At 42.5% G+C, this 16,063-nt stretch overlaps 1 protein-coding gene across 1 annotated transcript in view; it reads right to left on the bottom strand.

Annotated features, from left to right (window-relative positions):
- Positions 1–16,063, bottom strand: part of sema5a (sema domain, seven thrombospondin repeats (type 1 and type 1-like), transmembrane domain (TM) and short cytoplasmic domain, (semaphorin) 5A) — a 121,597-nt gene that overhangs the window by 31,603 nt on the left and 73,931 nt on the right. Inside the window, exons 12-15 of the mRNA XM_041961379.1 lie at positions 14,554–14,671; positions 11,469–11,650; positions 10,392–10,535; positions 5,908–6,055 (exon numbers count right to left, since the gene is read on the bottom strand). Of these exons, the coding sequence (XP_041817313.1) occupies positions 5,908–6,055; positions 10,392–10,535; positions 11,469–11,650; positions 14,554–14,671 (592 nt within the window). The remainder of the gene's footprint in view (positions 1–5,907; positions 6,056–10,391; positions 10,536–11,468; positions 11,651–14,553; positions 14,672–16,063) is intronic.

Below are 16,063 nucleotides of genomic sequence, written 5' to 3'. Positions count from 1 at the left end.
TAACGGGCAGCTGCTCAGAGACGGGCAGCACCGTAATGTGTTTTTGGCTGGAGCTCAGGAGAGCTGGGTGGGAGGACGCCTGATAGCATCTTTACTGCCTCACACAAACAAGCTGCCTAGTTGGTCAGTATGGAAGTGGTGGTTTGTGTGTGCATGTGCAAGGCTGTGTCTATGCAGGTGTCAAGTTGACCACAGAGTGAAAGTTTGACTTAGTGCTGGCACTTCGGCACTGATTTGTGTGTGTGTGTGTGTGTGTGTGTGTGTGTGTGTGTGAAGCGCGTGCATGTTTATAAGGTTATGCATGGCTGAGTTATGGATTCAGGCAGCTCCTATCTCATTCCGTCTCCATCCTCAGACTTTTTCTGCTTATTTTTTTAGGTGTTATAGGCTGAGGGGATACTAGCCAAGGAGGAAGAAGAGCCAGAAAGAAAAAGTGTGTGTGTGTGTGTGTGTGTCGGCATAGTGTCTGAGTTCTGGGGAAGTACCGTATAAGCCCTCAGTAAATGTGGAGAAATATATTGTGTGTCTTGTGTGTGTTTGGAGGGAAGAGAGTGTGTGAATGTGTGTGTAGGTACAAAAGGCTCTCTGTGCTGTCTGGCCAGCTGTGGGAGGTGAATAATAAGGAGTCGTGCCTCTCCACCCTCTTACCATCATTACACTCATTATAGTTCTTATTGGACTGGGACAGCTGCGAGTGTGTATTAGAGAGGGCGAGAGGGAAAGTATGTGTGTAAGTGTATATAAGGACATCTACACATAAACACAAGCGCACAGACGTTTAAGTGAATGGTCCAGATGTAAGATGTAAGAGTGACTAATCCTCTCCAGCGCCTACATCTTTATCTCTTGTGGTCGAGTCCATGGAGATGCAGTCCTAATGTTCCTCAAGTCTCGATGACACATCAGTTCAATTAGCAGCGCCGACCACAACACACTTTGTCAAACACTGACTTCTCTCTCTCTCTCTCCTTGTCTCTGCAACAGTCTGACTCCATAATGAAGCCTGCTGTCGTCCAGGAGCAGGTCTCCATGCTGCACACCAGTACACACATACACACACAACTAACACTGAACAACACAGAAACGCACAGGTGTGTTCAAACATCAGTCTGCCTGCATAAACTCTGAGTACTTAACTTTCATTTCACAGCCAGGTATGCACTGCTGAATTTATCGCAGGTAAATAGAACAGCCCTCAGTGTCATTAAGCAGCTCGGTGCATTGCCAGTTCTGCACGGCCCATATTTGACTTATTTAACTCTGAGAGGGAGAGTCAAGGTGTGCAGTTCGTCTGAGAAGAATGGTCCTTTTTGATCCTTGGATGTGAGAGATATTTGATGTACTTTATAGAATATAGTAGGGAAAACTCAGTGAAGACTGCACATCTCTTTCATCTAACACTAAGAATTACTCTAAAAATCTTTAAATTTTGGCTGCATCTGGTTTAATTTCTCTCTTACATTTTTGTACAGTATACACTGTGGGTGTATTTTCATTAACATTTATCACTGCCTAAGTGCCTAAAATGCTATCAAATATGCAACTCATTGGATGACAAATATGTGACTATGAAAACACTCCACTATAAGACCAGCATTCAAAACCATATTTGCGTAAAAGTGTGTTATCTATATATCATCAGGAAAACTGATGGTGTTTGTTTCACTATTGTATCTGATGGTTATGGACAAATATAACTGCTGCATTAATGTGCATGTTGCATTTTACTGCATAATAACAATAATAATAATAATGCATAAAGGAACACTTAATTCTTCAGTTTTTCAGACAAAAAATAAAAAAATCTGATATGAAAAAAGTAACTAGTAACTAAAGGTCTCACACAAATGTGGTGGAGTAAAAAGTACAAAGCAGTACAAATATAAATACGCAAGTCAAGTCCCTAAAATCTGTATTGAAGTACAGTACTTGTGTAAATGTACTTGGTTTACATTCCATTACTGGAAGAATCCGGTGAAACCTCCACAGTCCTAGTAAGAAAATGTCACGTGGAGGAGCTAGCTCGTTAAACTCAGCAGGAATTATTTTCCTACTGTAGCTTACCATTTACCTTGTAATCAGGAGAAATGCATCAATTAATAAAATTCACAAACACATGATAAGGCTAGCAAACGCAGGACCACGCTAACAAGGGATGAGCGATATGGGGGTGTTTAGCTCCCCCTGCTCGGTCCCTTAATGGCATTCTACTTAGAACGTGAAACATAGGGAAACTAACAGAGATTTATCTATTATCTATTTAAGTTTATTATGTACTGGAGCAGTTAATAACAGCACAGCATCCAGCTGTTACTGGACTAAATTTTGTGAAAAAGCTACAGTTTTGTATCTTATAAACTGTATTTTAGTGGCATTTGGTGGCTCTGCTTTCAACATGCAACCACAGGATCTGCTGGATGAACCTCACATACGTCATTGTGTTGTATGAAGCTTTACAGGTGAGGCGCCACCACTCATCTACTTTTGCCTGCAACCTGGATTCTTCTATTGTTAAAGGAGGAGATCTTCATTTGTTCCTTTGAGTGTCAGGTGACGAATATGTAATGAGCCAGCTAAAACGTCACTTCAAGTAGTGTGAACAATTTTCTCTCTGCTTCTAGAAATAAAAAATGTCCTCATAGCTGATAACTGCACTGACTCCATTAATATTAAAGCAAATAGACGTGTTTTTCTCTCTCTTTTATGCTCATGAACCACAGTTCCTTCCAAATCTACTTGTCATTAACTCCTCAGTGAGCCTTGACAACCAGCATGTGGATTTCAACACGGTGTGTGAATTGGGTTGATATAGTGAATTATTTTCTTTTAGCAACACTACAAGTTACCTTCTCGGCGTTCCGTATTAAAAACCTCTTTTTCAGAATACCTAACCTTTAATGAATAATGACTCATCATTCATCGATTTAAAAAAAAAGTGTTTCTTTCAATTCATCCAAGGTTGTCTGACTGAGCTGACATCTGCTTTGCCAGTAGAGTTTTTAACAGGAGAAGACAGGGTTAAGTGCTGCACTCGTGGTACAGTGCATCGCTGCTGAGCCACCGGAGCCTCGCTTGTTTATTTCCAGCCCAGATTTTGCCAGCTCCTCTGGGGATTCAAACCTATAATGCAGAAATAGTGAAACGAGAGAGACGGAGCAGCGCTGCATGGACCAGGGCTCAGACTGATGAAGTTGCAGTCGTGTGGCCTTTTGCATCAGCAAAAAGAGGCACTGAGCACCTCAGGACTAAATACTTCTATGATGATAAGACTGCTGAGGCAATGACACACGGGGCAACATTAGGGCAGGTTTGATCGAAATTAAGAACCTAGGGAGTTTGTTCTTGTAATCCTTTATGCATGGCAACATTTAGTTTTTTGGGTAGCAAAGACAGTAGACACTTTTGTTTAGACTGAAGTGTCCTTGACCTGAATGCCTACTGGCTTCACTTGAGCTGTTCTGTATCTGACTCTGTGCTGCGAGCTCCCTGTGGAGAGGTCGTAAGTGTTGAAAATTTTGCTTCAGGGATCAATAGAGAATCACAAAACGTAACAACTGAATAGATTTTTTGGCTCAGTGATACACTTTACAACACGATGGGGGCGTTGACCTGCGACTGGTACCACCAACTTCAGCCCGTCTTTGTATACTTTTCTAAATAAGTGCCGAAAAGTGAGTATTTCTTGCAGAGTCTCTGCCTGACATCTCTGTAAAACACCCAGCAGATGTTAGCTCACCGCTGTCGATTAACGTCTGGCAAACGCCTGGAGTTGACCGCAGGTGGCTGTAGTGATATCAATCCTGACAGGTAAACACGAACGCACACATGTATGTCCGCGCGCCAGCGTCAGTGTTCATCCCTTCAGGTCTCAGTGGGGCGTCTGGTCTAAAAAAGTAGCTATGATGACAGAAGCTGCACCGTGTGTGTGTGATTATGTGTGTGTGGTCTCCTTCTGTTTAATTAAACATGGATCCGTCCAGGGGAAGAGAACGCAGACAGATGGCACATAAAAAAAAATGAACTCCACCAGACTTTTCACTTTAAAGGACGCATCATCATTTTATTGGAAAGGTGTATGACGTTTCAAATGTTTCGCTTGAGCTTTAGGTCTTAAGTTATTTAAGCATTTGTCATACATGAACAGTCATTAAGCGCCTTATCTGAGTTGTATTCGAAAGGCAGCAAATGTTTCTTTGATCTGAGTAAATATGCAGCTACAATACAAGTTCGCCAAGCTGTCCACATAAAGAGAAGGTGTCTGTGAAACCTGCATGTAATTACAACTCCGGTGGCTGAAATGGCCCCAATTAAGACCATGTTGCCATGTTGGAAGACAAGGAGGCGATGAGGAAACAAAACAAAACAGAAAAAGGCAGCAAGTCCAAGAACGGCAGTGAAAAGAAGTCTCAAAAAGAAGGAGTGGGGGTGAGTGAAACAGGGTTAGGGTTGAGTGCTGAGTTTATACACGGTGCTCTTTGACCTAGCCCACTGACCCGACTCAGCCCTCTCCGGTATGTCACTTCCTTGTCTGTAATCACTGCAAATCTGTCCCCTCAGCTGACACCAATAAAAAGTATCTCTAACATCTCCTCCTCAGCGAGCCTGAGCTCGTCTCCAAACATCAAAAATACCCACAACTACAGTCAGTCAAAGGCAGGCTTTCCCCTTTCGGGAACAGCGGCTCCTCAGATTCCCTCGCGTTCGTCATCACTGTACTTCTCTGAGCCGAGCTCCTCCAGGAATGGCGCCGCATTCCCAGGATGCTTCGGCGAGGATAACGGTCACCGTGCAATGACAGGAATACGACAGCTGCCATCTGATGGGAATGTGTGTGTATGTGTGCGAGAGAGAAAGTAGGCAGGTACACGCAGCGGCAGATGATATGGTGTGAGTGCTAAATTGTGACTTAATGGGAGGTCAGTCTTTTCATTTGGGTGTTCTGCAGCTTCTAATGTGTCATGGGCAATTATCAGATACTATATATGCTCTTGAGGTTGCAAGGCCTTGTGTGGGATGTTTCATAATGCTGGCAGTGTATTATTTAGTTTCACAACGGGCCATTACACAACCTGTGGGATGTGCTTTTTCAGCTAAATGTGATTTGGGTCGTTGGATGCTTTTTCAGCGTTTGGCAGATTATTATTATTTTTTCAACAAATTTCATCCCAACATTCCTTCAGTTTTACACAGTGTCCAATCATCTATCCCACATACATACAGACACTGTGATGACACGCATTTACATAAATATGTGTAATGCTGATTATAATCCTAATCTAAACCCTAAATGTAAAGCGGCCATTTCATCTTTTTTCCTTAAACCATCCAAAACTCACATTTTCTCTCAAAATGGCAAAGAAAACCCATAAACAAACAAAGAAAAAACACACTTCAAAGATCCCAGGCATCCACAAGACACTGACCCATATTCTTTAATCCATTTTCAAGAGGGACACGAGAAGCTACAGCTATCATGTTCATTCTCTCTTATATTTACCAGGACTGTGGACGAGGATCTGTGTGTGTGTGTGTATGTGTGTGTGAAAATAGCGACAGAAATAACACATCCATCACATAATTCTGTCAACAATAAGAACGCTCGTATTTCAACACTTCCTTGCATCATCCGTGCTTTGGAGGAAGCTTTGCGGCAGAAAATAAGCCTATTCATATGTGGAGTGATTACTGCGTGTGTGTGGTATTAAATAGGTCTTGGTAATAAATCTGATGGCTGCTGCCACTGTATAAATATAGCCAGGGGATTTGGTCGTGTTAGATGTTCCAGTTTCATCACCGCTGACTGTTCATCGCATCAAATGACTTAAGCTCACGTCTTCAAAAAAAATGAATAGACAGAGACGGATTGGATGGCGTTGCATGCCAGAGGTATTGTTTTGTGTGACATACCTGACCACACCCGGGACAGTCGTTGCCGTTCTCACAGGTTCTGCGTCGTGACTGGATGCCGCCGCCACAAGGCACCGTGCAGCGTTCCCATGCCGACCAGGCCGACCAGTAGACGTGCGGTGGGCAGGGCAGGTGTTCGTTACAGTACCTGGGAGGGAAGGCAAAGACAGCTGGGGGTCAGTATCTAACGTTATTCAAAAACACTGAGTTTGTATCATTCAAACCTTATTTAGCGTTTATAACATGGCTTATAGCACAAAAACTAGCATCAGCCAGCTGGTAAAATATGTAAGTGGCTGGTAGGTTTCAGACACATAATAATGATTTACTAAAGAGTGGCTGGTGCATTTGAACAACAGCTGTTCAAATTTTAAAAAGTTATTGAAGATATAAATAAAGCTTTAAAATCTCCAAAGAGAAACGCTGTTTGCAATTTATTCAATTTAAAAGGTAACAACTAAAGCAACTAAAATTTCTACCTGCCATCCCATAGTGAGCAGCCCATATGGGATATCCAAGTTTACATGTTTATGAAATTGATTTTTGGCCACTTGGGGGCAGCACAACAAGCTGTAGAAACAGTGTCGACATATTAACACTTTATAAGGTTTTAAGGACTATGGTGTAGCAAACTGTCTATTTACACATGCAGCAGTTATGGAGCAACATTAAAATTTGGATATTTGGAGTCGTGTTTCTAACTGACTGATGAAAGTAAGTCCAACATTAACGCTCTTTTTATCTGCTTTTGCCTTCGTTACCTCCAAAGGGAAATATGTGGCTCCTCAGCTGCTATCAACAGCTAGTCATTAACTTTGTCTGTCTGCTGTTTGGTGTCGGGCAGGTTGTAGAGACGGTTTATCAGAGCTGAAAACAGCTGCCTGCTGCTGTTAGAAAGGAGGTTGATGAGAGGGGAGAGACTGAACCAAGACATTAAAGCTGTGGGCCCATAAGTCAAAACAATGAGCTGAAAGACGCTAAAAATACTCCATAGAGCCGAACCAGGCGAGCCAGGTGGAGTATCTGTGGATTTGTCACTATGAGCGAACCCTTTCACCTTACTTGCATATTTGATACATGGTTACTATAAAAAAGAGTGCCGCTTTTAAGAGATATGAGGTAGTTTGCAAGCTTTGACAATAAGCTTAACTTATACTCAGAACACACAACTGGATCATTCACTATCTTTTGAGTTGTCTGTGGAAAATGGAATAGCTACTTTATCTGAGAACTAAAATTATATGTGAAGGGCACTGAAGACGTCACCACACTTTTGAAACCATGTCACTGAACTGAAATAGCTACAAAGGGTTCATACCACAAGACAGAGATGTCTGAAAAGGCGTGCAAACTTCACTTAAAACAAACTTTAACAAACCCCAGCATTTCTCTTTGATGTGGCCACGGCGAGCGCTGCGAACCAGAACATCTGATTGACTCTTGCCACCAGAGACAGGTCTGTGGTACATTTCTGTGCATGGGGTAATGGCCAGTGTTGCAAAAGCACATCGAAGAAAATTTCAAATCTTAATGAAAGTGCATACGCATTTTGCATAATTCATTGACACAGCCTATTAAAAAAGCCACCGAGATGCATGCATCATCTCTAATTGCATCGTTTTACAAGACAGGATTACTGCGATGTCTAAAATACTTAATTACTCAGTCCCCATTACACAATAATGACAGACGATTGCCAGGCTTATTAGAGCCATATAATTTATTTTATAACTTTTACGCATCCTATTAAATAGCCTTTATTGCTATTTTGTTGTGTTTTGGCACATGACTGCCTTTTGAGGAAAACTGAGTCTTCTTTGACTAAAATAGCTTTAACTCTATGCCCTTTCTCCAGAGGCTCAGGCTGGGTATTTCCATTGTACAATTCCCAAAAACTCTGCCATTGTTCATGCTAAATCAAAGCAACACTCTGCATACCCTGGTTGTAAAAATCCTTCCAGCAGAGTGTTCTCTTCCATTTTTACTAATCTGCACGCTTGTAGTGGGATGATACAGCGAGGCAGAGGAGTGTGGAGAAGTGAGAAAGAGCGTGGATTACTATCTCGTACAAGCCTGAGTGAAGGAGAAAGACGCACGCTCACACGCTCCTACAACAATTCATGCACACAGGCTTGTATGGAGACGCAGAACACCCCAGCTGCACCGCAGCACAATGAAAAGCTGCTGCGATCAATATGAAGCAGATTTAGAGCTTCGAAATCATCATCATACACGCTTGAATCATTCAGACAAATCGGAGGCTTTAGTCCATCTTATCCTTCTCTTTAAAAACACATAGAGCTGATCGGACTAAAACGGTGCTAATTACTCGCTATAGGCTGAGTAAGCAGTGTGGATGATGTCAGTATGCTGAGGGAAATACCAACAGAAGGTTCATAAATGCAGGCATTAACCAGCCAGATTTAAGCCCATAGCGCTGCCGTGCATGGCCGGCTTCAGAACATTTGCTTTATCTTTAAAAGCTCTGCCTGCTGCAAACAATCAGGGCCGAACTTATGGGAAGCCTGTTGGCTAAAATACACACAGAATAGATGAGAGGTGAGAGAAGGTGAGAGAAGGGGTTGAGCCTTGGATGCAGAATGTTTTTTAGTTTTGTAAATGTGCGTCTCTGTGTACATATGAGCTCACCCCATGTGCATGCATGTTCGAGCATAAGTCTGGAGCATTAATCCGAACAGGGCACTCGAGGCAACACGGGGAGAACAAAGTGAGTTTTGAGGCACACTGCAGACGCCTGACACCTCTGAAAGGAGGCCTGTGCCCCATAAAATAAAAGTCTTTCACGGCATTAAAAGAATCGTTCAGCGAGCAAAAGCTGATAAAATGCCAGTTCTTTTCATGCTATGCGGATTAAAGCTTGTCAGAAGACTTTACCTATTTCACACATGGGTAACTGTAAACAACAGATGTGGTGGAAGTTTTTGGACACCGTTACACGGCTTGAACATCCAGTGAGAAGTTTTCCCGAGTTTTTCAAAGCATTGGTGATACACATGCCTGACACACCTGGATATGCTCATACTGAACACACACAAATATTTTCTAGCATCCATCCATCCTATCCTTTTCTCCCTCAGGCAGACTCAAACTGACAAAGCATAATTCATCTGTTAACACGTTTTCTCTTTCTATCACTCTGCCTTACTGTTCATCTGTCTGTCTCTCACTCTGTCTCTCTCTCATCAGCACACACACATCCACACAAAGACGCCTCTCCTCTCACGCCTCCCTTACAAGGATCCTTTTCCAGCCCTCACAGCTGGCCCCCTGACTGGCCTAAGGTGTTTTAAATAGCTGAACAGAGCGAGTACTGAGAGCAGGAAAGAGAGATGAAACAAAGGAGATTAAAGCTCGCAAAAAGAAACAGAGGGGGTGGCAAAACCTGCTCTAGGCCTCCCATGGTCTTCAGTGCCAGCTTTTTGGTGCGAGTCTGTGAGTAACTGGACTGCGGTGGTCACTCCATGTATTTTCCTCAGCGCTCCCGGTGGAGCGGTCTTTCGGAAAAAGACTCCTTCACCAGGAGCATCAGTGAGTAAGAAAGGGTAAGGTGGGAGGTTAGAGGAGAGAGAGAGGAAATGAAAAAGAGCAAAAAAAAGGAGCAAAAAGGATGTAATATGAGGTTCATCCTTGAAGGCCGTATCCAATTACTCGTCCATTGCAATGCTGTTTCTGTTGCCGTGGTAACGATTGGTAACCATTTATTTCTCCCCTTTCCTTTCCCGTACCCTCTGAACTGTATTTATTTGCACTTTTTCTGCCTCCACCTCTGGTTAATGGCAGGAGATGGATGAAAAACAGCATGATGCCTCGCTGGGTAACGCAGACACTATGGACAAAGAGGCAGAATGCCTCAGTTCATTTAGAATCAACACCCTCTGTTAAGGAGTTGAAATAATTCATATTTCTGTTATAGATTTCCTTATTCGTTTTCTGAGTTGGAAAAACGCTGAACTGAAGTTGAGATAACTGGAACAAATTTAGAGATGAGCAAAACTTCTCAGCTCTTGACCTTTTCTACCTGGGCTGCTTTGTCTCTTTGTGCTTCTTCACATACTCTCTCCTTGAAAAACAGATTTTTTTTTTCAGGCCTTGAAGGTTGCTTAGAAACCACACAAACATCTTTAAAAAGGCGATTATTCTACGCCAAAGCCTCCAAAGCTTCAAAACGCAGACTCGGTCTGTGTGTGAAAGCCAGATAATTACCCCAGCACAGGCCTATCCCACTCATTCCTTAATTGGCTGTCACAAAGTTGGACAGAAGTGAGAAAAAAAAAAAAAGAAAAAGTCACAGTCAAAGTCAGACTTTCAAACTGCAGGTTGCAAATTATGGAAAAAAAATGCCTTTATTCTCTTTCTGACATGCACACAGAACCAAACACACATGTACAGTGTGTATTTTCTTTTATCAGCATGTGTGGGTGAGCGTATGAACATGAACGCATGTGTGTGTGTGTGTGTTATACCTCTCCTCGCGGTTCTGGCCCACACACACTCGTCCGCCATGGCGCGGGGTCGGATTGCTGCAGGAGCGCTGGCGGACCTGGAAGCCGATGCCGCAGCTTGTGCTGCAGGGAGACCAGGAAGTCCAGGGAGTCCATGCTCCGTTTCTATGGAGACACACAGAGCAACATCAGTTTAAGATACTTTAGCCACTGATGGAGAAGTGATGGATGCTGGAAGAACACCACAGATTATAGTGAGAGGATACTAACTAAAGGACCACAGTATGACGTGATGCAACTTGGTGCCAAATTATTTATAACTGGAAATACTAAACTAATATTCATAAACAGTGAATCCTGTTAAGTTAAAGGAAGTGTACAGTATGTGTATACAAACCCAGCTACTCTAATGGTCACTCTGATTGAGTTTAAGGATTTCTTATGAACCTCGGGCTGAAACAGTGAATTCATTGATTAGCTGAACAATAGAAAATTGATTAATGACTATTTTTGAGCAGCAATTAGTAGTCAAAGACATTAATATAAAACCATAAAAAGCAATTCTTTCTTATATGATGATTAGCTATTTAATTCGAAACTTGAGATCTGGCGACTTGGGATAAGCATTTTTTATTACTTTCAGACATTAATTAGACTAAAAGATGAACTGTTAAAACAACAATAGATAAATGAAGAAAGAATGAAAACAATCCTTATCCTTTCATGCAAGCATATGTTCACAAGCGCTGTAAAGCAAGCACAAGGACCGATGCAGGGCAGAAGCATTTCAGCTAATTTTAACTCTCAGTGTTAATATCAGTATCATATCAGCTGAATCAGTGAAAAAAACAAACCCAATCAACACTTGTTAGACCAAAATAGCTGACACTGAAAACACAACACGCAAAAATTTACTGTGTGTGGATTTCTGATGAGTAGGTGTGAGGATTCACGGAATAAATTTACAATTTTTTGTTTCTACCCTGTTCCTGTACCTCACCATCACACTTTCTTTATAGAGACATACAAATTCATTGAAGAAAGAAAGACAGGAGAAGGGTTTGCAGATGTGTGCTGGTGTATCACTGAAGAATTTACCTGGAGCAGTTGGCGACCTCCACACTGATGCCATAGCACTGCTGGCCCCCACACTGGGGGGCGGGGTTATCACAGGCTCTTGTCCGACACAGACAGGACCCCGCGCTGCCTCCATCATTGTGACTACATGTGGACCAGCCTGACCAGGCGCCAAAGCCCCCATCGACAGTCACATTGCGGATCTGTTAGCAACAAAATGGCCAAAAAATAAAGCATTTAATGGCTTTTCTCAGAAAGCGTTCTTTGCATTAGACTGATGCTCTCAGGGTTGTGTTGCTCTGGGAAACGCAGCCCACGGCTACTACGATGGATGCAGAAATCAATTTTCCTCAAATAGATGCAAAACAACTGCATTACATCATCTACAGCACATCCAAAATTGTGCACTTACACGGACAGAAATGTGCTGTAAACACGGGGAAGATATGATGAGATTCCCGAACAGCAAAAGAGATTCAGAAAGGCAAATCAATGCTGCCAATGGACACATTCAAAGGATGGAAATATGAGGAAATAAAAGTGGCAGCATAAATAGATATCTGAGGCAAAACAGAATGAAACAGGAAGGCTCCAATATTACAGGAGCTATAAATTACGAGTGATGTCCTGGGCATACGAGCTAAATACAAAAAAAGCAGCGGCGTGAGATTCAGAGCTGCAGATGATATGAGCCATGTCGCTGCTGCATTTCAGCGTGATTTAAAAATGCAAAGAACACTTTCATACGGGGGAGAAAAGAGCGTGATCATCAGCTGCTCTGGCAGAAGCAGAAATAACGTCTGCCCTCCGCTCTTACTGGTAATTGAACTCTGCCGTGTGCCTAAATGGGGGACGCTTGGCTAAGACAGACAACATTTGCATCAATAGGCTGCCTAGAAAGCAAACCACCAGACAGAGACTGACATGCTATAGCCCATGTATATATGATATACATGTAAATATCTATTTTATGCTGTGTATTTGTCCCTAAAATAAACATATAAGTAAATAAAAAACTCTTTTTACTGGTGAGATTCTTTCACTGAAAATATAAAGCAGAATGGAAAGGACACCAGAAACAGGACGATAGCTCAGTTCTGAAGTGTGATGAAAAGTACTCATGTTTTATGTGGATTATAACTTCTTTTTCACAGGCTGAAACTGCAGCAGCTGTCTTTTTTCATCCTAAAGAACACTTAAACTTCATATTTTTGGAGTGGGGATTGATTAAAATTACTTTCAGGCAAAATGGGTTCCTTCAAAATCATTTACCGAGTAGAAATTTCCATTTTACCTGAGTGAAAACACACAGCGACTAAGAATACCTTCCCTAAAACTGCAGAGAAACTATGTTTTGCTTGTTTCCATATAGACTGTGGTGCCAGATGGCGTTTGTGAACAGGTTGGTAAAGCGTATCTCCTGTGTCTGCCTACACAACACAGCTCAGTTTGCACACCCGTGACTGGCCTCCAGCTCCAGACTTCCACACACGCAGCCAGTTTAGCCTTTTTTAAAACCGTTAATGGACTCATAGGGAGTGAAACACTAACTGCGATAAAAGACAACTTCTTGTTTTTCAGTTTTCACGTCTTGGCAACAAATTTTTGCCAGTAGACAATTTTTCTTGGTCAGGATTCACAAGCTCCATTGTATGGCCATTTCTGTCTGCCAGCATACAAAGTTATTACTGATAGAGTTAATTCATGCTCATTCTAAATGGATTGGACCTGGTTAGACCAAGGTTAAGTGAGTAAATACATATTCCATCACTACTGTGGGCAGTGGTATGTGGCCAAATGAAAATACATGAAAACTACAGGAGCCTGAAACATGGACATCGTCTTTGCAGCATTTAAAATAACAATTAAAACTAAAAGATACCTAGAAGCACTTCAAAAGCTCATTAATTCCCATGTTGCATGTTCATCTGTGGCCAGGAAGTCATGTCTCATATATGACCATTAAATCACAACTTTTTACACTTCAGCTTTTACACGATCACACAGGCAATATATTAAGCACACGGGCTAATCAGTGAGCTGCAGAGGTGTGGATTGTTTTAGTTATTTATTTATATTTAATCTTTTGACAGATCCATGCTATGCTAAGCTAAGCGAACCATTTCCTGGCTCCAGCTTCATATTTACCCCACAGACAGGAAACTGGTATCAATCGTCTCATCTGAGCAAGAGAGCAAATAAGCATATTTCTCAAAATGTTTCTTTATTCCTTTATAACACATACTATAAGTTGTTAAGTTCAGTTTCAGACTAATGTAAAGTATGTCTACGTTTGATGTAGTAATTCGATAGAAAAACTCTGATGGGCTGAAGGAGTTTTTGCCTCCGGCATCAGAAATAAATGTTGAGTTGCAGCCAGTAGTGACGAGGCGAAATTATAATGAGTGTGCCTGTTTATGCTCATATGCATGCATGGCTGTGTGGGTCCATGTATATATATCTGAATGCATATGTGGACGCAGTGTTGGCCAAGTTTCTGCCAGAGCTCTGCTGACAGATGCCACTGGGTGCTCGGCAGCTTCCGTGCCAAATATTCCTCTGAACATGAAGCCACATTAAAGGGTACGGAGGCACACAGCACTCTCCGCTGTGACTGGCTTGAAAATGATGTCTGCAAAACGCAGAAAAAAAGCAGAGCCGTGCCGAAATTGATAGGCTTACCGCCCCTAATACTGCTCCCAAATTTGGTGCACGTTAAAATAAATGGAAGAGCTGTTTTGTTAATGAACAAGCAGTCGGAGGTGAATGATTGAGGCAGAGCTCTAGATCATTCCCAGGGTACACGTCGCTCCCTTAAAGTCAAGTTGTTCAGTCCTGAGATGCCCTTCTTCGGCGAGGATACGCTTCTCAGGCTGGTTTTAGGGGCTGCTGCTTGTAAGTTGTGAGAGTATGGAGAGAATACAGAGCAGGCTGTAGATGTCAGAAGGGAGGAGCACAGTTGAATGTGAGTATCAAATTCACGTAAAGAGGAGCGCATGGAGGCAGAGGAAGGACAATTTCAAGTTTCAAAGCAGGGACAGCAAAGGAAGCCAGTAACAAGACAGGGAACTACAGCGAGGTATGTAAATATCAGGCAGCAACTCACAGGGCATTTTGTGATGCTCTGCTCCCATTGGCTCATTCTGACACTCTCCTCCAGCGTGGTGCATTTCTTCAACAACATGTCCCAGCCACAGTATGGGTCCCTGGCCCCAACGCAGGCTCTGAAAGGACAAAGAGAAGAAAGTTCACTTTTTAATGGACTTTTATTGAGCTGTCATACGTGAATTGTACATTGTGAAGGCACATGAAATCCAACAGGTTTAGACGGGGAGATTAAAAGAAAGGAGATTATGGAGCAAGTTGGATAAGGTGATGGGAGAAATGATGGATGTAAAAATACAAAACGGAAGATATGACAAGTGAGAAAGTGGTGGAGAGAAAGGAAAATGTGAAAGGAGAGATTGGGAAAACGAAAGAGCTGAAAATGGACAGAGAAGCTACTCAAGTGACAGAGAAGAGCAGAGAGGTGAGAAAGGCAGAAGAAAAAGGTTAATTGTGTTTATTGCAGAGTACGGCGATGCATCAGTGTCCTAAAACTATGTTTTAACACAATGTGCTGCCTGATTTCTCAGGTAATCTTCAGCCAGGCACCGGGATTATACACACACATATTTCTGACTCAAATAGCTTATCAGCCCGACAAATATTCGCTGCGAGGATACCGTAGCAAAGATAGCTGGATCTGCCGTATCTGCTTCAGGTTGTTTATTGAGTGCAATACAAAGCCTGATGTTACTCTTTTCATGCAAATGCGAGTCTGCGGTGACAGCACAATGACATATCTCTGAGCCACAAGCATCAATGCAGTCTGACATTCCCAGCGTGAAATTTAACCTAAGTTGTCCGTGGCTTCCATAACAATGAACTGAGCGCACACATGAAGTGCACCTATGCAAGGACACAAGATCCTATGCATCCATCCATGTGAAAATGCAGAAAGGCAAACATTCGCTCGCACACGCAGGGTGGCTGACGTAGCGTCTGGGAGGCTAACGAGAAGCAGAGTTACGGACAAAGATATCGGGGGTGACGACAGTGGTGCAGAATGAAAGGGAGAGACAGAATAAGCTGATACCTGTCTTTCAGAGAGCCTTGAGGGCCTTGCAGATTGTACACCACCCATCAGTGAGCCACACAGCAAACACAGCCAAAAAGAGGGACTGCCTTCTAATATTTCAAACAGGTAAACCTCAAAGAAATGTCAGTGATGAACTCAGTAATTCTCCCTGTACTGTGGCTGCCAGTCTGCATGCATGCTTTTATTTCTTTTAGCTCGTCTGTTTTTTTTCTGACTGTCTCGCAATCTCCCAAAAAAAAAGAAAAAAAGAAAAAGCTGTGGAAGAGGTGATGAAGGGCCATAATAGCTGTGGCGTATATCAAAGAGCCACAGCTGTAACATGAAGCCTAAATTCTTCTGTGTATTCCAATAACAGCTCATTGTGCGAGAGATAAGGAATGCAGGTGTGATTGCTTTTTCTGCGTGCGATGATGGATGGGATCCCAATCTTATGGTGAGTTTTCACACCCTGGCCTGTGTCTCAGGTTTTCTTTGC

The sequence above is a fragment of the Chelmon rostratus genome, chromosome 20, assembly GCF_017976325.1.
Source record: "Chelmon rostratus isolate fCheRos1 chromosome 20, fCheRos1.pri, whole genome shotgun sequence".
NCBI lineage: Eukaryota > Metazoa > Chordata > Actinopteri > Chaetodontiformes > Chaetodontidae > Chelmon > Chelmon rostratus.
This window is presented reverse-complemented; position numbering and strand designations above follow the sequence as displayed.